This window comes from Eulemur rufifrons, chromosome 17 (assembly GCF_041146395.1).
Source record: "Eulemur rufifrons isolate Redbay chromosome 17, OSU_ERuf_1, whole genome shotgun sequence".
Lineage (NCBI taxonomy): Eukaryota > Metazoa > Chordata > Mammalia > Primates > Lemuridae > Eulemur > Eulemur rufifrons.
The window spans coordinates 53,505,377-53,531,452 of NC_090999.1; the positions used below are offsets into that span (position 1 = coordinate 53,505,377).

General features: G+C 39.0%; 1 protein-coding gene across 1 annotated transcript in view; it reads left to right on the plus strand.

Annotated features, from left to right (window-relative positions):
• Positions 1-15,138: 15,138 nt before the first annotated feature.
• RASGRF2 (Ras protein specific guanine nucleotide releasing factor 2) overlaps positions 15,139-26,076 on the plus strand; it is a 216,302-nt gene continuing 205,364 nt past the window's right edge. The window contains exon 1 of the mRNA XM_069492794.1: positions 15,139-15,426. Coding sequence (XP_069348895.1) covers positions 15,139-15,426 — 288 coding nt within the window. The remainder of the gene's footprint in view (positions 15,427-26,076) is intronic.

Sequence of the window (26,076 nt, forward strand, 5' to 3'; positions counted from 1 at the left end):
CCAAACCCAGCAAAGCTTCTCAACAGGTGCCTGTGGTCCTGGGGCACTTGTTGACCTGACCCGTGTCAGGACATCACTGAAACTCACCTGAAGGGGCCAACAGATGACTCTGCTCAGAAAGACGTGATCTGACTGTTGAGCTTCCAAGTCTAGAGCATGTGAGTTGATTGATACAGGTTTTTTTTTTGTTTTTTTTTTTTTAATATTTTTGTTTTGATTTGCTTCCTGGATTTTTAGTGTCAGTCTGCTCAGGCAGAATTCCTGAGGTTGAGATTGGGCTCACAGTTCTGACACTTCTCTGGACTGGACTAATTGTTCCATTAAAGACAGACACATAATTAGTCCATCCTATGAGGAAAAGAATAAACGCTTTTCTAAACTTAGTATTTATTGTGAGCTTCAAAACACCCAGGGAACAAAAACGTTGTTTTCTTCAGATAACCAAAAAAATAGGAAAAATAAGAATTACCAGATTTAGATCCAACTCTGGAATTCTGTTTCTCCCTCTGACTCCAGGGATGTTTAATGGGAGGTCACTATGTCAATCCTCAAAATGAAAGACATCATTCCAGCAGCTGAGTCTCCTTTAATGCTCTCTCCTCAAGGTAGCATTGTTCCTAGCTCTGTGCTCACTTCTTTTTTCTGTTGGAAGTCTCACCCTGTCCTGTGTAATGATGTCATTACTATATGATGGACTATGTTCTAAGCACTTTGCACATATTAACTATTAAACTCTCATGGCAACCCCAGGAATAAGATCCTATTATAACCCCTATCTCTAATGTTGAAACTGAGACATAGATAAATTAAGTAACTTGCCCAACATAATAAATGTCAGAGTCAGAGCTGGAGCACATGGCACACGCCCTCAGCTTTAACTCTCACCTCTATGCGACAGCGGAGGAGGCATTGTATAATGAAAAGAGTGTGGGTTCTCTAGTCAGACAAGCCTGGGTGCAAATCCTGCCTCTGAAACTCACAAGTTATGCAATTTTAAGAAAATTACTTACATTCTCCGAACGTATTTTTCTTCTATACAATGAGCCTGATAATAATACCTAGTTAGTAGGGTGGATATGACAATCAAATGTACATAAATCACCACTTAAAGGGCTTGCCTACATTTCCAGGCAGATGACTTATAAAGGATATTACAGTATTTTATCTTAGAAACTCCAAGACACCACTGTACCTCTCTCCATCTAGATAGCTCATGGTTGCCTTAAAGTCAAGTCCAAACAAAAATGTGTTATCAGTTCTCTTGCTCAGGCTAGAAATCTAGAGCTAACTTGGACTCTTCCCTTTTCTCCATCTTCCATCCTCCATATTTAATTTGTAGCTTGTCAGTTCTTCCAATTTGGCTGGAAACATCACCTCCATCGCCATTGATAAAACTTACCATGTGCCAGGTGCTGTGTTGAATAATTTAAAATACCTCCTGAGGTAGATATTACTATTACCTGTATCTCCAGTTTAGTGATGAGAAAATGAGCCTTTAAGAGATTAGGTGGTTTGCTCAAGATTTCTTAATTAATATGTAATAAAGCAGAGATTTGTTTTTAAATATATATTTTTATTTTTAATTATTACAGGTACATAATTCTTGTATATCCTTATAGGGTACATGTGATGCTTTGATACAGGCATACAACGTGAATGACTCAAATCAGGGTGATTAGGGTATCCACCACCTCAGGCATTTAATATTTCTTTGTGTTAGGAACATTCCAATTCTACTCTTTTAGTTATTTTAATATATACCCTAACCTATTGTTGTTTATAGCCACTTTGTTATGCTATCAAATATTGTTCATTCTATCTAATTATCTAACTATATTTTTGCACTAATTAACCATCCACAATTTATCCCTCCTTCCACACTACCCATCCCAGCCTCTGGTAACCGTCATTCATTAACTCTCTGTTTCCATGAGATGAATTGTTTTTAATATTTAGCTTCCACATATGAGTGAGAACATGCAAGATTTGGCTTTCTGTGCTTGGCTTATTTCACTTAACATAATGTTCTCCAGTTCCATTGGTGTCAGTTTCAAATGACAGGATTTCATTCTTTTTGTGGCTAAGTAATATTCCATTGTGTATACGTACCACAATTTCATTATCCATTCATTCATTCATGGATACTTAGCCTGATTCCATATCTTGGCTATTGTGAATAGTGCTGAGATTAACTTGGGAGTGCAGATATCTTTTTGATATACTGATTTCTCCTCCTTTGGATATATAGCCAGCTGTGGGATTGCTGGGTCTTGTGGTAATACTATTTTTAGTTTTTTTGAGGAATCGCCATACTGTTTTCAATACTGGTTGCACTAATTTACATTCCCACTAACAATGTATGAAGGTTTCACTGTCTCCACATCCTTGGCAGCATTTTTTGCCTGACTTTTTGATAAAAGCCATTTTAACTGGGTGAGATGATATCTAGTTTTGATTTGCATGTCTCTGATGACTAATGATGTTGAGCTTTTTTTTTCATATACCTGTTGGCCATTTGCATGTCTTCTTTTGAGAAATGTCTATTCAGATCCTTTGCCTGTTTTTTAATTGAATTATTTGACTTTTTCCTATCGAGTTATTGTAGCTCCTTATATATCCTAGTTATTGATACCTTGTCAGATGGGTAGTTTGCAAATATTTTCTCCCTTTTTGTGGGTTATCTCTTCACTTTGTTGATTGTTTCTTTGCCATGCAGAAGCTTTTTAGCTTGATATGATCGCATTTGTGCAATTTTGCTTTGGTTGCCTGTGCTTTGGCGGTGTTACTCAAGAAGTTCTTGCCCAGACCAATGTCCTGAAGCACTTCCCCAGTGTTTTCTTTTAGTAGTACAGTTTCGGGACTTAGATTTAAGTGTTTAATCCACTTTGATTTGATTTTTGTATATGGTAAGAAATAAGGGTCTAGTTTCATTCTTCTGCATACGGATATCCAGTTTTCCCAGGACCATTTTTTTTTTTTTTTTTTTTTTGAGACAGGGTCTTGTTCTGTCACCTGGGTTAGAGTGCAGTGGCATCATCATAACTCACTGCAGCCTCAAACTCCTGTGCTCAAGACATCCTCCTGCCTCAGCCTCCCAAGTAGCTGGGACAACAGGTATGTGCTACCATGTCTGGCTAATTTTTCTATTTTTTTGTAGAGAAGGGGGTCTCGCTTTGGCTCAGGCTGGTCTTGAACTCCTGACCCCAAGTGATCCTCCTACCTTCGCCTCCCAGAGTGCTAGGATTATAGGCATGAGCCATCACACCCAGCCTCCCAGGACCATTTATTGAAGAGTCTTCCCTTTCCCCATTGTATGTTCTTGGCACCTTTGTTGAAGATATGTTCACTATACATGTGAGGATTTATTTCTGGATTCTTTGTTCTGTTCCATTGGTCTATGTGTCTGTTTTTATGCCAGTACCATGCTGTTTTGGTTACTGCAGCTCTGTAGTATAATTTGAAGTCAGGTAATGTCATTCCTCCAGTTTTGTTCCTTTTGTTCATGATAGCTTTGGCTATTCTGTGTCTTTTGTGGTTCTGTGTAAGAAGAATATCATTGGTATTTTGATGGGGATTGCATTGAATCTATAGATTGCTTTGGGTAGTATAGATCTTTTAAGAATATTGAATTTCCTTTTTTGTGTGTGTCCTCTTCAATTTCTTTCATCAGGGTTTTATAGTTTTCATTATACATATTCTTCACGTCTTTGGTTAAGTTTATTCCTAGGTATTTTTGGGGGGTATTTTATTTTATTTGCAGCTATTGTAAATGGGATTATTTTCTTGGTTTCTTTTTCAGATTGTTTACTGTTGACATATAGAAATGCTACTGATTTTTGTATGTTGATTTTGTATCCTGCAACTTTACTGAATTTGTTTATCAGTTCTAATAGTTCTTGGGTAGAGTCTTTAGGTTTCTCTAGATATAAGATCATATCATGTGCACAGAAGTATAATACGACTTCTTTCTTTCCAATTTGGATGCCCTTTATTTCTTTTTCTTGTCTGATTGGTCTAGCTAGAACTTCCAATACTATGTTGAGTAACAGTGGTGAAAGTGAGTATCCTCGTCTTGTTCCAGATCTTAGAGGAAAGGCTTTCAGTTTTCTCCATTCATTATGATACCAGCTATGAGTGTCATATATGGCTTTTATCATGCTGAGGTAAATTCCCTCTATGCCCTCAATTTGAGAGTTTTTATCATGAAGGATGTTGAATTTTATTGAATGCCTTTTCAGCATCAATTGAAATGATCATATGGCTTTTGTCCTTCATTCTGTTGATATGATATATCACATTGACTTATTTGTATATGTTGAACCATCCTTGCATCCCTGGGATAAATTCCACTTGATCATGATGAATAATCTTTTTTATGTGTTGCCGAATTCATTTGCTAGTATTCTGTTGAGGATTTTTGCATCTATGTTCATCAGAGATGTTGGCCTATAGTTTTCTTTTTTTGGTGTCTTTATCTGGTTTGGGTATCAGGGTGATACAGGCCTTCTAGAATGAGTTTGTAAGTATCCCCTCCTCGTTGATTTTTTGGAATAGTTAAAGTAGGATTGGTTAGTTCTTTTTTGAATGTTTGATAGAATTCATCAGTGAAACCATTGGGTCCTGAGCTTTTCTTTGATGGGAGATTTTTTATTATTGCTTCTATCTCATTATTTGTTATTGGTTTATTCAGATTTTGGATTACTTCCTGGTTCAATCTTGGTAGGATGTATGTGTCTAGGAACTTATCCATTTCTTCTAGGTTTTCAATGTATTGGCATATAGTTGCTCATAGAAGTCTCTAATGATCCTTTGGATCTCTGCAGCATCAGTTGTAATGTCTCATTTTTCATCTCTTATTTTATTTATTTGAGTCTTCTCTCTTTTATTCTTAGTCTAGCTAAAGGTCTATTTTGTTTGTCTTTTCAAAAGAAAAACTTTTCATTTCATTGATCTTTTGTATTATTTTTATAGTTTCAGTTTCATTTATTTCTGCTCTGATATTCATTATTTCTTTTCTTCCACTAACTTTAGGTTTGGTTTGCTCTTGTTTTCCTAGTTCTTTGAGATGCATGATTAGGTTATTTATTTGAAGCTTTTCTAGTTTTTTCATGTAGGCACTTATTGCTATAAACCTTTCTCTTATTACTGCTTTCTCTGTATCCCATAGGTTTTGATATATTGTGTTTTCATTTTCATTTGTTTTGAGAATTTTTAAAATTTCCTTCTTAATTTCTTCATTGACCCATTGATCATTCAGGAGCATGTTGTTTAATTTCTATGTGTTTGTACATTTTCCAATATTCCTCATGTTCCTGATTTTTAGTTTTGTTCCATTTTGGTCAGTGAAAATACTTGGTATGATTTCAAATTTTTTTTTTAATTTTTGAGACTTGTTTTGTGGCCTACCATATGGTCTATCTTTGAGAATGATCCCTCAGCTGAGGAGGAAAATATGTATTCTGTCATATGAAAAATTCTGTAAATATCTATTAGGTCCATTTGTCTATGGTGCAGGTTAAGTCCAAAGTTTCTTTGTTGATTTTCTGTCTGGATGATCTGTGCAATGCTGAAAGTGGAGTGTTGAGGTCTCCAGTGATTATTCTATAGGGATCGATCTCTCTCTTTAGCCTGGATATCTTTGCTTTATATTAATATATCTAGGTGTTTCAGTGTTGGGTGCATATATATTAATAAATAGAGTTGTTATATTTTTTGTTCAATTGACTCCTTTATCATTACATAATGACCTTCTTTGTTTATTTTTATAATTTTTGTCTTGAAATCTATTTTATCTGATAGAAGTATAATTACTACCGTTCTTTTTTGGTTTCCATTTGCATGGAATATCTTTTTCCACCCCTTTATTTTAAATTTATGTGTGTCTTCATAGGTGAAATGTGTTTCCTGCAGATAACACATAGTTGTCTCTTGGTTTTTTTAATCCATTCAGCACTCTATGTCTTTTGATTGGAGAGTTTAGCCCATTTATATTCAATGTTATTATTGATAGGTAAGTACTTACTACTGCCATGTTGTTATTTGATTTCTGGTTGTTTTGTGGTTCTCTCTTTCTTCTGTCCTTCCTGTCTTTCTTTGTTAAAAGTAATTTTCTCTGGTAGTGTGTTTTAATTTTTTGCTTTTTATTTTTTGTGTATCTGATATAGGTTTTTTGGGTTTGAGGTCACTATGAGGCTTGCAAAAAACATTTATAATCAATTACTTTAAACATATGACAACTCTGCTTACAAACAATCACATAAACAAGCAAAGAAAAATCTAACAGAAATTCTACCCTTTAACTCTATTGCCCCCTCCCACTTTTTAACTTTTTGTTGTTTCTATACTTATCTTTTTATACTATCTCTCAAAAAGTTGTTATTTTTGATAGGTTTTTATTTTAGTCTTCCTACTGAAAATATAAGTGGTTTATACACCACAATTACAGCAATAGAGTGTTCTGTATTTGTGTTCTTACTGTTACCAGTGAGTTGTGTACCTTCAGATGATTTCTTATTATTCATTAACATCCTTTTCTTTCAGATTGAAGAACTCCTTTTAGCATTTCTTGTAGGTTAGGTTTGGTGTTGATGAAATCTGTTAGCTTTTGTTTGTCTGGGAAAGTCTTTATTTCTCCTTCATGTTTGAAGGATAGTTTGCAGAATACAATATTCTAGGGTTAAAGTTTTTTTTCCTTCAGCACTTTGAGTATGTCATGCCACTCTCTCCTGGCCTATAAGGTTTCCACTGGGAAGTTTGCTGCTGGACATATCAGATCTCTCTCTCTCTCTCTCTCTCTTTTTTTTTTTTTATTTAAGACAGGCTAGAGTGCCATGGCATCACCCTAGCTCACAGCAACCTCAAACTCCTGGGCTTAAGCAATCCTTCTGCCTCAGCCTCCCGAGTAGCTGGGACTACAGGCATGTGCCACCATGCCCAGCTAATTTTCTTTTTCTATATATATTTTTAGCTGTCCAAATCATTTCTTTCTATTTTTAGTAGAGATGGGGTCTCACTCTTGCTCAGGCTGGTCTCGAACTCCTGACCTCAAGTGATCCTCCCGCCTCAGCTTCCCAGAGTGCTAGGATTACAGGCATGAGCCAGCACGCCTGGCCTCAGATCTCCTTTATATGTTATTATTTTTTTTTCTTTTTTCCTGCTTCTCTTAGGACTTTTTCTTCATCTGTGATGTTTGGGAGATTGATTATTAAATGCCTTGAGGTAGTCTTGTTTTGGTTAAATCTGCTTGGTATTCTATGGCCTTCTTGTACCTGAATATTGATATCTTTTTCTGGGTTTGGAAAATTCCCTGTTATTATTTCTTTGAATAAACTCTCTACCCCAATCTCTCTTTCTGCCAATGGATATTCATGGAGTCTCACTGTGAATAATGTTCAGGAATGTAGGTGCTAGCAGTGACAGAGACAGAAAGGATATAGCAGTGAGGGAGACAGAAAATATCAAGCAAATAAGTGGACTTTCAGGTAGTGATGAATGCCAGAGAGGAACATGAGGACAAGGTCGAGCACTAAGGGACAGGGTTTTATTCTGAGTATGATGGGAAGATGTAGGGTGGTGTCGAGCAGAGAAGAGGCATGATAGTGATTTGTGTTTTCAAGGGTTCTCATTGGCTGCTGAATGGAGACCAGTAGGAGAGCAAGGGTGAATGTGGGGAGATGGTAGACTACTCCAGTGGTCCAGGAGAGAGAAATGGTGGTGCACTGTGTAGGGCATGGCAATGGGAGCTGTGAGAAATGGTTACATTCAGGATATACTTTGAAGGCAGAGCTGAGCAGGGCATGACAAGATGAAAGGACTCATAGATGACTCTGAGTTTTTGTTTTTTTTCTTCTTAGAGACAGAGTCTCAACTCAATGCCCAGGCTGGAGTGCAGTGTTGATATCATAGGTCACTGCAAGCTCCAACTCCTGCCTCATTCTCTTAAATAGCTGGGACTACAGGTGTACACTGCCACTCTCAGCTAATGTTTTTCTTTTTTATAGAGACAGGGTATCACTATATTGCCCAGGCTGGTCTCAAACTCCTGGGCTCAAGCGATCCTCCCTCCTTGGCCTCCCAAAATGCTGGGATTACAGGAGTGAGCCACTCTGCCCAGCCAACTCCAAGTTTTTGACTTTAGAAATGGAAGGATAGAATTGCTGTATACTGAGATGAGAAGGACCGTGGGAGGAACAGTTGTTTTTTCCCACAGGAAAGCTTGGTTTTTAACGTGTTGAGCTTGAGATGCCTACTAGATATCCAAGAAGAGATATGGAGTAGGCAGATATACAAGTCTGCAGTTCAGGGGAGGAGGGGGTGGAAAGACTTATTTAAAGCCATAGAATGGATAAAAAGACATAGATAAAGAAGAGAAGACATAGCAGGATGGGGCCCTGGGGCAGTATACTACTTAGAGGTTAGGAAGACGAAGAGGACAGCCATGAGAAAGTAAGGATGCAGCAGATGAGGCAGGAAGGGCCTGGAGAGTGTGGTTTCCCAGAAGCTAAGTGAGGAAAGTGTTTCCAGGAAGAGGCAGTGATCACCTATATCAAATGCTGCTTTGATATCAAGTCAGATGCAGACTGAGACCTGACTGTGGAGCTTGGCAGCATGGAGATTGTTGGTGACCATGACAACAGTGGTTTTGGTGGGTTGATGGGGATGCAAAGACTGAATGGAGTGGTTCAGGAGAAAATGGGGAGAAGGAAGTGGGCCTGGTGTGTAGAGATAATTTATTCAAAGGTGAGTTTTGCTATAAAGGGAAGCAGGGAATATGATGGGGTTTTTACTTACCACTAAATCATGTGTATTTCCTTGGGTCTTCAAGAATTCCTTGTATATTATGACTTATTTAAGCATTCCCCCATTAGTGAACAGTTAAGGTATTTCTCACTTTTTGCTATCATAAATATCACTATATTGAACATCTTTGAACAGAAATAACTTTGGTGTTTCTGATAATTTCATTTCAAGGGAAACCTATAATCTCAAAGTGCCTTGGTATATTCTTGGTATGAAAATTGGGGGCCACTCTATATTGGAGATTCTCTCATGTATATACTTTGGAGAAAATGTAAAATTTTTCAAGGCTGTCCCTATTATATACATCAAAAGAAAGCAGCATTAAGAAGCAAAGTGTTTTATAGTGGCAATAGCTACTATTAATAATTGTCACTGTTGTTTTAACACAATATGATTGATCTCAATATGATTGACCTATACTTTTTTTTTGTGACACTAAAAAGTATAAAAGTAATACTGTTGGGTAGATAGCAAGGGATTTCGGGTCTTCTAGGGATGAAAGTGGGTGCTGTTGCCCCCATCTTGGTCCTGGCCAACAATAATTCTCCATACCTGGGGGAGGAGGGAATACCCTATGAATCTGCCAATCATAACTTATTGTGCCAGTTGCAAAAGAATGCAAAGGACTCTTTAACCCATGGGCCAAACAGCATAGGTACCATAGAGTCCGGAAATTGACCTAGAACAACCCACATGTGTAGTAATGCAACTCCCAACTCTCCAATCAAAGTGGTTTCATGGTGATGTCTGAGTCACTAGGGAGGTTCCAATCCGGGCACTATAAAGCAAGACACAGACTATAACCAGTCCCTTTTTGCACCCTTCCTTTTGCTCTCCCCTTGCTGTGCCAGTGGGTCTGGTCATCATCTGTGGTGTATGTATCACACTCTGTAAACCTATATCTTGTTCTTGCTCCATATCCTATCTTTCTCTCCTCAATGAACCTCATTTTCGTGCTTGCCTAATTTTGGTTCATCTGGTCATTCTTCGGCGATGAGCGCTCCAAGAACCAACATTTCAGACTGAAACCTGAAAATACATGCATAATTTCCACTACTGGATGTAATGTGAATGCTTAAACCCATGTTTTACATTTTCAGGGCATAGCTGAGAAGCCAAAAGAAAACTGCCTCCAGCAGCCAAAATAATTTCCATGTAGTTCTAACTAGAGGATTACATACTTCACTCTCTAGAGGGTTCTTTGAGATCTTATAGTTTTATGTATAATAAATTCATATTTATGTTTCACAAAGTTCTTAGAAGCTTGAGAGCCTGGTCCCCAAGTCTTTAAGAAATCTGAAAATGACAATTAGGAGGTTGGGATGGAGGAGGGGTGAAGGAAGGGTTTGGGTTTGTGGAACAGGTGTAGAATTTCAGAAAGTACAGCTGTTCCTGGCCACCTGGAGGGAGGCAGACAGCGCACACTGCCATGCTCAGTTGTGCAGGTTGATCACTGCACAGAACTCCATGCACAGAGCTGCATCCATTCAGGGGAGGGGTACTTTTTATTCACAGAAAGTCATCATCCACTCACCATGTTCACGTTCTCAGGGCTGTGTGCACCTTAAGGGAGAGCTTTTCCCTAATCCATGCTCCCAGAGGTTGTGCCTTTTTCTAATTTGCACGAATGAGTACAGGTTAGCAACAGCTCTAGTCTAGCTCCTAGATACATTGAATTTAGAATAGTGACCTTAACTCATCAAGAAGATGCCAAAGTATCTTCATTTTACAGAAGGCAGAGATGTACAGTTCATTTATTTATCTTTAGTGTTTGAAGGAGAAGCTTTGGCCATCTAGAACATTGAGTTAGGAAAAACATCATACAGACCTCAGACAAATGGTTTTATTAGCTCTGAGTAATTTGTTCTAGTATTTTGTGTCTCATATTTTGCAAACAAAGAGTTTTCTTTGGTCAAAAGACTGCTGGAAATGAGGAAGGGATAATCCTTTTAGGTTTTAAATACTTGGGGAAGATACTAATTGAGTATCAAGAGACAACATAGAATCAGATATGTGTAAGAGATGGGAACGTTGTATCTTTTAGAAACAGTCTGGGATTCTTACTGGGCCTGCATTATTAAATGCAGTAGTTTCTACATCTATAAGCCATCAAGATGACAATTCCTTAAATGATCTTCTGTCAGGCCAAGAAAAGGATCTTCGTAATACCTTGGCTTTGCTTGACATAATATTTCTCCAAGGACCCAGTGCTGAGGCATTTCTGAATTATAGAAACCATAGGGAGGCTATTTGAGGCCAGGAGTTCAAGACCAGACCAGGAGACATAGTGAGACCCTGTCTCTACAAAAAATTAAAAACTTAGCCGGGTGTAGTGGCTTGCGCCTGTAGTCCCAGCTATTCAAGAGGATGAGGCAGGAGCATCCTTTGAGCCCAGGAGTTGGTGGTTACAGTGAGCTATGGTCATGCCACTGCACTCTAGCCTGGGCAACAGTGCGAGAACTTGCTTCTAAAAAATAAAAACAGAATCAAAAAATAGAGAAAAGTCATTGCAAAAACTCACGAAGCCCATTTAAATTCTACTAACAAAACAGAGTTTAGAGAAGGCAAAAACATTAAAACCTACCTTCTGTGTCTGAAAGATAAGGCCTGAGTTAGGGATTTTGAAAAGCTATAGATTAGGCCGTTCATGCCCCATCCCCCAACTTTAAAAGCTTTGGACAACTCAGATAAAATACCTACTTCCTCCCTTCCTCTCTTCCTCTCTCCCTCCCTCCCTCCTCCCTTTCCTTCCTCCCTCCTTCCCTCTTTGCCTTCCTTTTTTCATCAAATTATCTGAAAAATGTCTCCCTCTGTAAGTATTAATAGTAATTAGGGTTTCCAGATACGGTAGCTCATGTATCCTCTTCACTTGCCCAGAAAAGCGCAAAGAGGACACTCTCACAATTATCAGTGAGAAATGTTTTGTTGCCCTAAAAAACAACTTAAACTGGACCTCTCAGGAAAGAGTCCATGAAATGCCAGCAGGAAAAACAATGAATTCACAGAAGAGCTTGTTCCCAACCACTTGAAACAGTAGTCCCTTTTTCTAACCAGTTTGATCAGCTGGGGGAAATCATCCTCATTTGCATAACCTGCTGGCCCTTTGTGTTTCTGGATGGCACCATTCCAGGGATGCGGTTTCCATATGAATGAAGGAGGTTAAAGGTCCACAGATGCCCATCACACACCTACTATGGTTATAACATCTCTAGATTGTCCAGGGGTTTCTCGTTGTTTTCCTCTCTTGCAATCTTGCAGAAGGATCTAATATTTGCAAATGTTTGTGCCTTCTTTAACAATCCAATAACCAAATATTAAATTATCTTAGAAAATATCTGTGAATTACTTGTGTGCCGACTGCATATAAGCTCTCCCACTGGGTGCTGCAGGGATTAGGGAGACGGCTGTGCATTTGAGAAGCAATCAGGTGAGGAGAAGCACCTAAACATTAGAGCCTCTTCCTATTAGACTGTGAGCACACCAGGAACACGGGCAATATTTTTTCTCTATATCTTCTACATCACCTAAATATAGTGTTGAGGACATAAACTCATGATCAATAAATGGTTCTTGCAGCAAATTTCCATAATTAAAACTCACAACAGTCACCAGCCAAATTTTGGAGGAAACCAGAGCTCCTTTTTCTCATTGTCAGGGGACAGATGACAGCCACAACACCGTATGTGGTAGGACATGATGTCAGACAAGAGGTTGAGAAGAATATTTCATGTGGTTCAAATGAAAAGGACATTGAAGGAGACAGGAAGGGTGAGACTAGTATTAATACCACAGACATTGCTTATTGAGGAAAAGAATCTTTCACATCCGAAAAAACTCAAAGGGTTAGAAGGTTCAAATACTCATCATTAAATTGTTTCTGTGCTAATTTCACACCCTTAATGGTTTCTGCTAAAACATAGAGCTTATCAACTACGCAGGTGTCTGCCTGCTTACTGTTCTCACTGCTGGGATTGGACCACAGAGAAAGAAATAAAAGGCCTCCTGAGGCAATCACCAGCTCCTCTGCATCTAGAATCTGGCTCAAACATGTTGCCCACATTTACTTACTGTCTCTATGGTTGTATCTCCTCTGAAGAACAATGCAAGCTCCCAGCTGGGTTAAACTCAATTTAGTGACAGTACTGTCCTTTAGATATTTAAAAATGTGTAAAGAGAAATGACCATAGTTCTCACACTGTAATTTCAAAATGGCAATTTTCCTGTTATATAGTTTTTAATAGTGAAAGATTTTTGAAAAGGTAAAATGAAAAAAAAATTTATTTTTTTGTGCTGCTCAGTGAGGCAGAGTTAAAATATTCTGCAAAAACAGCACTTACAGAATAGGCAGAACCCTGGGGCTACCATTTATGAACACACAACTGGCAGCACAAGACAGGTGTATTGTCACAGATTCACCACTCAGAAAAGCATTTTATTATTTGCTTTGAACAATAAACACTTTATGGCACACCATTTTAATGATAAATCACTAAGGGGAATAAAAAAATGCGTATAGCAGGACCAAATACAGGAACTCTCTGGGGGTTTCACTAGCTTTCTCTCACAGCTGCTGGGTACATGATTTCTTTTCCGCTTACATTTTATAGTAGGGGGTCTTGGTTTCGGCTGTACCTGTCAGATTTGTTAATCAAATGAATCCAGTCCTAGAAAGGGCATCTGGTGAGCCTATGACAGCATGGCCTTTGGGGATGGATTCTGCCCCCAGCTGCAAAGTCTCCCTTGTTTGGCTATTTTTTCCCGGTTGAAAACTTCACACTTAAAATTTCTTTTTTTTTTTTTTTTTTTCGAGACAGAGTCTCACTCTGTTGCCCAGGCTAGAGTGAGTGCTGTGGCGTTAGTCTAGCTCACAGCACACACTTAAAATTTCTCATCTTACTCCATCAAATAACACGTGTCCACAAGGAACCAAAGGCACCTGATGCTTTTCTGGGAACACTTGGGCTATTCTCATTAACCTTTGCCGCCACCAGTTTTAAATACCACAGTGTAGGTATAAGTGGAAAAGCCAATGTGGCCCCGGTATGCAAAGCCACCCTGTGACTTCCCCCACTGCCATGGGAACATACTTGTGGATGTGGAATGAGTGTGAGAGTGGGTTTATGAGTGTCCGGATGTCATGAATATGTATTGTCTGTATGTGTGTGGGTGCTTGTGCGTGAGTGTGCATTTGTGTGAGTGTTTCAAGGTGAATTTATGTGTTTGTATGTGAATGTGTGTATTTGTGTTCATCTGTGTATGTGTTTGTATGTGATTCTTTGCCTGTGTGAGTCTATGTATGATTGTGAATTTGTGAGTATATGTGCATGTTTGTGTGTGTATGGGTGTAAATGTGTGTATAAGGATATGTTTGCTTGTGAGTTTGAATGTGTGCATTGTGTATGTGAGTGTGTGTGAGCATCTCAGTTTGTGCCTGTGTGTGGTTGCCTGTGTAAATGTGTATTTCTGCGTGAGTCTGTATTTTGATGTGCAGGAGTGGGCATTGTGGGTGTATCTGAGTGTGTATTTGTGTGTATTCTTGTTTGCATGAGTATGTTGTTTGAATTGTGTATTTGTGCAAATGTAGTTGTGTATTGTGTGCGCACGTATTTGCCTATGTGAATGTGTATTTTTGTGTATGTCTGTGGGGCCGTATTGGTCTGCGCGTGTGTATGCGAGTGTACATTTGCGTGTGTGTGTGCACGCGTTGTGCCTAGTGTGCGAGCGCGCGTGTGAGCGTGTGTGTGGTGCGACCGGGCGCTCCACCTCGCGACGACCCGCCCCATTCCCGCACCAGAGCAGAGGCAGCGGCCCGGGCCGGGGCGGGCCAAGGACGGACGCGCGCCGGGGAGAGCCGGCTGCGCCTCCGCCGCCGCCGCGCCGACTTTGCCCTTTAAATCGGTCTCCAAGCCGATTACAGCTGATCTCCCACGTGACGTTTTACCTTCTGTCTCCCGGAGCGCGTTGCCCGAGGACAGTCCTTCTCTCGCTGCCACGCGTCGCGCCGCCCCAGCCCGCCGCGGGGGCTCGGCGTCCGCAACTTTGGGCGAAGCACCGCCGGCGCCGGTGCCCTCGCGGAGCCGCTCTTGACGCGGGCGTCGGGGGATTGGGGGCTTCTCTCGACCGGGAGGGTGGCGGTCAGAGCGGAGAACGTGCCCCGGCCGCAGCCCGCGCCCCTTGGACCCGAAAGCGGGCCGGGTGCCCTGCGCGCTGCGTCGGGAAAGGGGGCGCCCTTCGCCCGCTGGGACCTGAGCGGGCGCGCCATCGGGGGAGCCGGCCGGGCGATGGCCTCGAGGCAGCGGTGAGGCGGGCGGTCGCACGCGCGCCCCCCGCACCCTCACCATGCAGAAGAGCGTGCGCTACAACGAGGGGCACGCCCTGTACCTGGCCTTCCTGGCGCGCAAGGAGGGCACCAAGCGCGGCTTCCTGAGTAAGAAGGCGGCCGAGGCGAGCCGCTGGCACGAGAAGTGGTTCGCCCTCTACCAGAATGTGCTCTTCTACTTCGAGGGGGAGCAGAGCGGCCGCCCGGCGGGCATGTACCTCCTGGAAGGCTGCACCTGCGAACGGACGCCCGCGCCACCCAGGGCCGGCGCGGGACCCGGAGGCGGCCGGGACGCGCTGGACAAGCAGGTACCGCGCGCCCTCCCTCTCGGATCTCCCAGCCTCCGGCCGCCGCACTCCCTTGCTGTTCTAACCCTGGGGTCGGGGGCGGGAGCTTGACAGAGAGCGAGGACAGTGCTCTGGAATCCCCCTGCGGCGTCAGTGGCGGGACATTTCCACGCATCTGCCCGTCTTCATCCAGGGATTGTCCCCATCTCCATCCCCCCACCTTAGCGCCGAGTGATCAGTTCTGCTAGGGGCCCGGCTTTATATTTTTCGCTACCCTGATAGAGGTCGGGTCGTTTTAGTTTCTCTGCTAACCATCCATTGCTTCTCTAGACCTTGCTGGGAAGGATTCTGTCTGGTGACGTGTATTGACACCTGTTGGATGTAGATTGGCAGGATGGAACTAACTTATTTGGAAAAGTTTGATTTCTCCCTTACCAGGATGGCTCGTGTAGATTTCTTTGCCTGCAGATGTTTGATCACAAGCAGGGCTCCTTAAGACGGACAAACACTTTCTGTTGGTCATTTTCAATCAGTCTTTGTGGTTTCGGTCAGTTTACTTTGGTAACATTTGACCGGCTGGGTCTAATTATAAAGGTAAATGTGTATCCGTATTCCTCAGGATTAATATTTGGTAGCCACATTCTTGCTATCTTTAAAAATGTGAGCATTTAAAAAAACGTTTCTGTACTTTTAAATAATGAATGCAACCTAATTCTGGATCATAATTTTATTAATTTTGCTGTTTGCTCATGGGGCCTGGAGTGGGGAAGAAAAACCATGTAGGTTTAGTAACCCCCAATTCTCCATTCATGCAAATACAAAATTTGTATTTTTCAATTACCATTTGGTTATTAAAGTTAGTGCAGACTAATCAAATGTTCCTACTTCACTTCTAGATCCCCACCTTGAAAAAAAAAAAGGCTGATTGTCTTTGCTGTTGCATAAAAATATTTCGCAGCCGAATTTTCCGTGCAAGTCAGACCAAACAGCCTCTACTGCAAACCACAGAGGCTGTGGGAGAAGCTAGCAATGGAATGATGCATAAGATGCCTGCCTAACCCCTTAGGGCTCATAAAACGATGTGTAAAATTAAGAGGAGTTCAAACTAGACCAATGAGAAGTTTTGGGTTTATTTTCCCCCAGCTTTGTTTCACTATAAACCATTAACAGAATTAATTGATTAAAGTTGTTATAAAGATTATAAATGTGAAATTTTAAACATGCCCTTTGATTTTTGAGTGCACATTCAGAGTCATTTGAAAAACTGATTTCCAACTTTATAGATATAGATACTAGAAATATAAACATAAATTTCAAGTCATGCATTTTAGAATTTAAATTAGGAGAAGGAGAAGAGTTTTGAGGAAACAGGTTGTTTTAGTATACACACACACATATATATATATTGCTATTGGTGGAATTTTTAAAAAAGGTATGTGTTCCAAGACTCCACAGGAACCAAAACAGATATCTAAGTGTTATGTCTATAATAAAATAGGGTACTTTAAATTATTCTGAATATATGTCATTGACTTAATTCCAAATTATTTGTTCTCTTTGTATTTATACTAATATCATGAGATAACCACTTTTCTTTTGGAGCTGGGGCTGGGGAGTTGTCACCTGTTACAATTCATATGGCTGTCTGACTTGTTAGCATTATATGGAAACCAACATTTTTCTACTTGGAAAATATCTGGACTCTTATCTTCAGGACTGTTTTCTTTTATACTTTAATAAAGAAACATAACCTCCAAATAGTTTGACTTTCACACCACTTTCTAATTGTAGTCCTAAACAGGTCACTTTAGGACAAAATTTTTTCTCTGTTTATGACCATACAAGTTATAAGTATTTCTCAATCATTTTATGCATCTTAAGAGGTTAGAAATTAGACTCTTTGGTGTTTGGAGACAAAACTGAGATGTAGAGAAGCAAACATTCTACGATGCATTAGGAGTTGGGTTGGGAAACCTCCCAAATTTTATGTTATAGTAGACGTGTTTCTGTGACTTGGGTTAGCTTAGCAGACGAATACTTTTCTCTGGCACTGCCTCTCTGGGTATGTTCAAAGAATTAAAGAAGAAACTGTGAAAATAAGAAACAGTCTGCCTTAAATCTACAGTTTATGCAATTGGTTCCCTTTCAGTTAATTTGTGTTGCTGATGGGCTCAGATCATCTCAAACACCGAGACATGGATCTGTGAAACTGGCGAGGTTGAGTGAGTAGATGAGCAGATGTCAAGGTCTGTTTTACCATGTAGGTTTCTGGAGCTTTCCATAGAAATATCTCCCTCAGCCCTGTAAGCACAGTTGAAGGTTAGGGCTTGAAATAGGATTTAGAGAGTAGAGTTGTTTTCCTACATCATGTTTCTGTGTGACTTCTTTATGCAAATCTCTCACTGTTTTCTCTTTTTTTTCTTTTTTTCTGTTAATAAAATCTCTGTTTGCTAATATGTGAAAATTAAGGGTTTGGCTAAGACGATTTCCAAATTGCCTTCCAATAATGGCATTTTCTGTGTCTAACATTAGCTTTTTGCTGTGTAGAGGATGTGAAAGACAATTTCACAAGATCTAAAGATTACCAGCATCTGTGATAAATACTGCATTGGAGAAGCTGAGGACAAGCAGATGATTGAAGCGGACATTCTGATAAATCAGTCAGCAGATGCACAAACCTATAGTAACAACATGGTCTGAGACAGAGACATTCTTATCACTTACATTGTAGGATGACATATTTATTGCAGTCTCCTAGACAGTTAATACTGGATGTAAATCTTGTAAACTGCCTCTAAACATTCTTGAGAGATCAAATTCCACCTCTTCTTCAAATTATTTTTTATTCTAATTAATTGTGTTTTTAGGTAAGCTACAAAAAGAAAACACCCATTGGTTTGCTTCGTCTAAATAATGATTCAAAGTAAGCTGGTTGACCAAAAAAAAATTTTTTTTACTTGGGTCTTAAGCTGTTTCTGGTTAAGCATAAAAAAGCAAGATATATTTCACTTTCCAAATATGCCTAGGTTGAAGGACTATTTGCACTGATCCATTTTTTTTTCACGGTGTCTCAAGATTTCACTTTGGTGAGTTCTTGGAATATGACGAGGCTCTCTCATCAGCCTTTCGCAGTGACTGCTGTTTTTGAGATGGTAAAGGTGGTATAATAAAAATGAGTTGAGTTTAAAAAAATTTTTAAGTAGTTTCTTTTCTCCAAAAGGCTTGTTTTTTTCCTTGAAAATGTGTCTGGGTGGGACTTCATTCTAAAAAAGCTCCATTTATGGAAAATGAAAAACTTCCCTCTCATTCTAGGTTTGAGGTGTTTAAGGAGAAAGGGAACTTGCATTTAGCAAGTACCTTCTGTGTGTTAAGCTCTAGGTTCTGGGTGTTACCTTCCATTATCTCATCTAATTTGAACTTTACTTCAGCTCTTAGAGATTATTCATATTATTGTTATTATTATGTTCATTTTTACCTATGCTAACACTGAGGCTCAAAGAGTTCTAGGGAGATGATCAATGTCCAACTTCAGATATGAAGGCTAAATGATGTTCGAGAGTTCCTTACTAAGGAGACTGTATTTAAATCCGCTGACCTTCAAGAAATGGCAAATCTGGGTGGATAGGGGTTTGGGTGTAGTGTGCGAATCACTATTTTGTTTATTCTTATTTCCCTTTAAAAACTACTTCAATGGCTGTTTTAATTCTTGAGAAATACAATTGCAGACCATTACATGTTCAAAGAAAAATGTGATTTATTTTTAAATAAACGGTTTTACAGGGCATTCCTTTACTTCAGTGGGGTACCTTTAAAAATATTTGCATTTAGGGCGAAAGTACACATCCCAGTTAGTCTGGTCTGTTTTGCCTACTAACAGGAGAGACATATAGCAACAAAACCATCTTTATTCTTATTTTTCTGGTAATGTTAAATGCTCTATTCAGCCTGATTTCAGTTGTTTTGGTGGAAAATATTTCTTTAGCTCTGGAGGTTTAAAGAAGTAGACCCTTGTCATATTGTGCCGAATTAAACATGCTGATTTAATTTTAAAGGGATTAAAGGTATATGATTTCCCCTGTCACCTCATTATTACACAGTCATTTTAGCCTTGCTACCTTGACCGCAAGCAGAGGATTTTAATTGTTTGGTTGAATTAGGCAGAGCCACATGCAAGCCCTAAAATATGTGTGGAGTATGTGGATGCTGGATTTTCATTCTAGTTCATGTTGGTTAACTGATGTATGATGGCCAACTCAATATATTCTTTTCACCTATTGCTTACTGAACACAAAAGGAAAATGGAATAAAGATACTTGCTAAATCTTATAAAATGTTTAAAAATATAATTTAGGGAACAAAATGATTTATTACTTAAACTTTGTAATCATTCTTCCATTGAAAGTTAAACGAAGAAAAATAACTCATGAATTAGCAAAATTTAGTTATTTTAATTTTGGCTACACTAAACCTAACTATTTAGATGTTAAGAATTCAACATAGAAAAATCCATCTTTGATGTGACAGATATACATAAAAATGCATTTTTATTGTGAGCAAGTATTTTTCTGTGGATTTTACCAAGTGACACCTGAATGCACCATTGAGCGGTGGAAAATATTTGTAGTATGATAACATAATTTTTTTCCTTCTTTTGGGACTTAAAAAATAGAGATATTTTCCTTACATTGGTGTTGATAAGACCTAAAACATGTGTGATAACCAAATGTTTCTGATTTTAGCAAGCAAATGTCAATAGTTTGTTAAAACAGTTGGTGTTGTTGCTATCTATTTAATGCAGATTAATTTTTTAAGTTGATTTTCCCCACATTTTCCAATACTACTTAAATATGCATGCTGTAGTTAGTATAATTTTAATTTTGTGGAATAGAAAAACTTAGTCTTTAAGATTACTTTGTAATGAAATAAGTCATATTGACAAACAATATGGATTTACTCAGATCTTAAATCCTAATATTTACAATTTTTAAGTGGCTTTGTGTTTTTATGTCTGTTCATTTGTCTTACAAGAAAGGGGTGTGTGTGTGTGTGGTAAGATTATTAAGTTTGTTACCTTCTACCATTGAATATTAAATGTTTGTTATGGAATTATATATGTTGAAGTTTGCAGATTTTTATTTGTATCAACATTTCAGGATGTGAGTTATAAATCCAATCTGTCTACAGTTGGGGGGGCTTCATTTTTGAGGACTAAGGATATGTAACGATTCTGTTAAATTACTCACAGTATAAATTCCTTTCTGAAAAGGAAATCTTATCAATATTTAAATGAAACTAGAAATGATATTTGTTAAATATCAATATAGCATTGTGATAAATGTTTATTTTACAACATTCATCTCTTATTCTAAAAATTAACTATTATTCCAAAATTATTCATTACCTTTCCATTGGTGTAACTTTCAAATTTTAACTGATGGAGAAGTTGTAAGTACATTAATTTAATTCCACCAAAGAGAAAATGTTAGTAATTTTTCCCAAGGAGTTAAAATGTAATTGTGTGTATATTTAGGTGGAAAAAAGTAGCAGGTTTTTCTTGTTGTTGTTTTTGTAGAAAACATTGGCATCTGTGGGTGGAACAGAGATGCAGAAAGTGCATATTCTCATAGTTTTTCAGTGGTGCTTGGAAAACTTATGATTCAATGAAAAGTGAGGGTTCAAATCATTTTACCTAAAACTTCTCACAGTGACTACCACATGCTCCAAATATGCTTTTATGGAAAAGGCAGAAATAAAATAAGTTTGAGTTGATCTATGTATATTTAAATGATATAGTATTTCTTTCTGTTTTGAACTGTAAAGGAAGAAATGAGACAAAAAGTTGGGGAGACCTATATAAGAACAATTTACAGCATCAGAGTGAGTAGGTAATAAGAATTACAGTTCTCATAAGATCTGAGAAGATACAGATAAAATGATGTTTTAAAAAAGCTGTGCTTGGCCGGGCGCGGTGGCTCAAGCCTGTAATCCTAGCACTCTGGGAGGCCGAGGTGGGCGGATCGTTTGAGCTCAGGAGTTCGAGACCAGCCTGAGCAGGAGCGAGACCCCACCTCTACTAAAAATAGAAAGAAATTATATGGACAGCTAAAAATATATATAGAAAAAATTAGCCGGGCATGGTGGCGCATGCCTGTAGTCCCAGCTACTCGGGAGGCTGAGACAGGAGGATCTCTTGAGCTCAGGAGTTTGAGGTTGCTGTGAGCTAGGCTGACGCCACGGCACTCACTCTAGCCTGGGCAACAGAGTGAGACTCTGTCTCAAAAAAAAAAAAATAAAAAAAAAAAATAAAAAAGCTGTGCTTAAAAATAATGTGTATTCATCCTTTAGCGTTTTATTTTTTTTAAATGTAGGCCAAATTTCTTTTGTTAGCTCTTTTGATGCTTATCAATATGGCATTGCTAAGACCTATGATAATTGAAACAGCAGGGATGTGAAGAGGCTGGTTACTGGTACTTTGCATTATTTTCAGGATCTTGAAATGTTTTATTTTGTCATTGTGTGATTTAATTTAAACAATGCCTGATTCATTTCCTGAACTGTATTTATGAGCTCATGCCATTAGTGTGACTAATGTAAACAGTGGGGTGAGTCCTTTCAAATCGAGGGAGTATTGGAAAGCTAGGAAGTTTCCTGGGGTTAGCAATGTGGAAATAGGGAGGCTCATTGTATAACATTATAACTAAAAGAAGTCAGGACAAGATAATGTCAGTGGTTCACAAGAATAGGAGGCTACTCATATCCAATATGAATTTGTTTTCTTTTACCTTTAAGGATATCAGTTTCCAGGTAAAGTGTTAGTATCGTGCGTGGTTCATTTCAGGAGCTAAACTGCATGGGTTTCAGTCTTAGCTCCACTATTGACCAGATATATAATCTTGAGTAATTTCTCTTTCTAAGCCTGGTTCCCCACCTGGAAGATGGGGCTCATGACAGTACCTGCTCACCAGGTTTGTGGGAGACTCACAGGCAATAGTCCAGGCCAAGCTCTTAGCACATCTGTCAGCAAGTATCCTTATTATTCCCTTTACCCTTTTATCCTTATTACTCCCTTTCTAATGTAATTCTTCTTCGTCGTCTTTTTGATTTCATATTAGGATCACTTAGAAAGTTTTTTCCTTCTTCTTTAAAAAATACTTTAAATTTGATGCACACAGAATGGTTCAAGGAACACTGATATACTCGTCATCCAACTTCAGTCATCTTCAACTTCTTGCTATTGTCATATCTGTTTCTCTCCATGCATACTTTTTTCTTTTGCTAGACTATTTTAAAGCAAGTTCCAGACATGGTATTATTTCACTTGTAAGTAAGGAATTTTTTTCCTTTTTGGCATTGCACTGTTTGGCACTAAAGATGTAGTGCTGAAAAGAGCTATCTTGGAAAGAGTTTGTAATGTGTTTCTGTTATGATGTATATTATCACGGTAATCATCTTTTTGTTTCTTTCATGTTATAGTAAAGGAAGAAACTTAAGACTGTAGTTGTGAAGACATAAAGGTGGTGGAATTAGCTTTTAAATAACTTCTAGTGTGTTAAATTCCAAAGAGAAGAAAGTTTGAAATCAGTTGTCTAACCATGATCATGGCATGAAGGTATTTTCATGATCTGACCCTACTCTGGAGGGAAATTAAATTATTGGTGATTCTCTTACTGAGGGATTGTCTTGTGTTTACTGAAGTCCACTTACCCACTTCCTCCTTGTGCAGTGATCTCATGCAGAGTCAAGGACGAGAGTTTCCTGCGCTGACCCCAATAGTGCTTTTTCTCCCTCAGTGCTTTGCACAGGTTTGCAACAGTGATCCATAAGCCAATGTTTCATCCAACTTTCACAATCAATTCTGAGACCTAATAGCTAGTCAATATTATTTTGAAGCAATTACTAAGGCTTCATTAATCAAATGGGTAGGTAGCTTTTTCTGGTATTGCTAAACTTTTCTAGGGTTACTTGCTTTCTGTTATATGACTGATTGCTTTAGGTCCTTTTGATTGCAAGGGAGAAACAGGAACTCAAGTTGTCTTGAATAATGGTCACAGCTGAGTGTGGAGGGAACAGTGGGAATAAAAATTGTAAGGCAGTATAAGGGTGAGTAGTGCTGTGTCTTTACTGGGACCTACCTATTCTTTGGATGTTGCTACTGGCTGAACTTTCATTGTTTGGTGCCTGTTTGATTTCTTATTGCTTGTGTTTCCACACAGCTTTTGCTTCCTCTAACTTTAGGTTTCTGTATACCCCTCATGGTATGGACTCAAGGTTGTGGCCCCCCTTTTCCTGCCTTTTTTTCTGCTTCAATTTTCATTGCAGCATCTCCTGGTATATCTAGGGTCATATTCTTGAGAGAGAGAATCTCATTATTTCAGTTCATATTTGGGGGCTGGACAAAATCATTGACCTCTGACCAGTCCATGAATTGGCTGCCAGATAGCAGGAGGGGTGGATGGGGGAGTTTCACGGAAAGTTTGGTGGGTGTGATAGACATTATCATTCACACATCTAGTGCATTTATCAACCTAGTTAATAGTATTTTCATCAAACTTATATTTGTTCATTATGACAGGCCACATTCTCTTCCTTCAGTAGCAGTTTTACATTCTCACCTTATCAGTAAGATCTCTACAAAAAGATCTGTACAATTCCTGTCCTCTTATCCTGTACTGTCCCCTGTACTGTCCAAGGTTCACGTTCATAATTTTTGTGTACTTTTTAATATTTTTAAAGTGATTTAAGTGTTTTTCCTTTGACCATAAATTAAAAATAAACCTATTTTTCAAGTGCAGTATACATACAGAAAAGTGCCCAAATCCTAAGGTTGCCACTGATGAATTTTCACAAAATGAATCTGTTTTTGTAATCAGCACCCAAATCAAGCACTTGCCTTGATGAGCCCTTCAGAAGCTAACCTCATGTCTGTTCCTCTTCACTACCCCAGCCACGTGTGGCCACCATCTTTACTTGTAACACCATAGATTGTTTTTGCCCGGTTTTGAACTTCATATCTATGGATTCATACAGTAAGTACTATTTTGTGTTGGGCTTCTTTTCTTCAACATCATATTTGTGAAAGTCATCCATGTTGTTGGATGTTGTAGTTCATTTCTTTTCATTCATTTGCAGTATTTCATTGCATGAGTTTACAATGATTTCTTTATCCATTTTTCTGTTGATGTATATTTGGTTTGTTTCCAGTTTGGAGCTATTGCAAATAATACTGCTATGAAAATTCTTGTACATGTCTTTTGGTGCGCATACCTGTGTGCATTTCTGTTGAGTGTATATACTCAGAAATGACATTGGTTCGTAGGGCATAAATATATTCAATTTCAGTAGTTTCTGCTAAACAGTTTTCTAAAACAGTTATATCCATTTATGCTCCCACCAGCCGGGTTTAAGAATTCCACTTGCTCTACATCCTTGCCAATCCTTGGTATCATCAGTTATTTTAGTTGTAATTGTTCTAATAGGTGTCTGGTAGTATGTCATTTTGGTTTTAATTTTCATTTTGCTGATAAATAATGAGGGTGAGCACCTTTTCAGGTACATATTGGCTATTTGATTATTTTCTGTTTTGAAGTGCTTGTTCAGCCTTTACCCACTTTTTATTGACTTGTCTTGTGTAATTGATTTGTAGGAGTTTGAAATAGTAAGTTCAACTATATGAATTGCTATTTTTGTACATCAAAAATGGTTGAATATTATAATTTCATATTGTTCATCTTAATATATATGAAAGTGAGTCCTTTGTAGTTATATGTATTGCAACTGCTTTCTCCCACTGTGGTTTGCCTTTTTACTCTCTTACTGGTGTCTTTTAAGGAACAGAAGTTTCAAACTTTAATGTAGTATGAAGTATCTCTCTTTTTCTTTATGGCATTTGTCCATGAAATGAATGGGAATGAGGACATTTGAAGCTGCTTTGTGCAGAAGGTGCAGGAACTGGGGCCCTTCCCTGCTGCTGTGATAGATCAAGTGTGGTCGAAGCGATCAATCACTAAAGACCCAATAGCAAATTAAGTGCAGTGTGCTTACAGCAGTTTGGGATTGCCACACCAGGATGTTTTCCTTTTGGAGGAAGGTGCCAAGGACAATTCTGAAAGACAAAAATCATGATGTTCTTCCTTCCCTCATCCTCCTGGGGTTTAACGTGCTCCCTCTCAAGGTGCTGGGTTGTTGCTCTTCTTCCGCCTCCTCGAATTCTGGGGGTCTCATTCTAGTGGCTCTAACTTCATGTTTTTCCCAGTCATTCCCTACTCAAACCTTGACCTTTCATCTGGAAGGGACTAGGGCACTTTATAAAACTTAACCAGAATTACGTTTGAGTCTCAGAGGCCTTCCTTCAGCTGTGCTGCCAGCTGGAGGGTGTGCCAGCCAGGCTGGCCAGGGGGTGCTGTTAGGAAAAGAAGAATGCCTCATGCCCAGCCAGGGTCAAGGCAGAATCCTCAATTTTCAAAACAGGTCTATATAATATTCTAGGGTTGTAATCACCCTCTGCCCTTCTGTCCTGATCATTATCCAGGAATTGGCCAAGAAGTGACAATCCCTTTCTGGGATAGCCGAATTCAGTGATCAAACTGCCTTACTAAAAAGTGTGTGAACCAGGAGGCGATGAGCAAGAGAGAGACAAACTATCAGTCCATTGTCAAGCACATAGATTAGTTT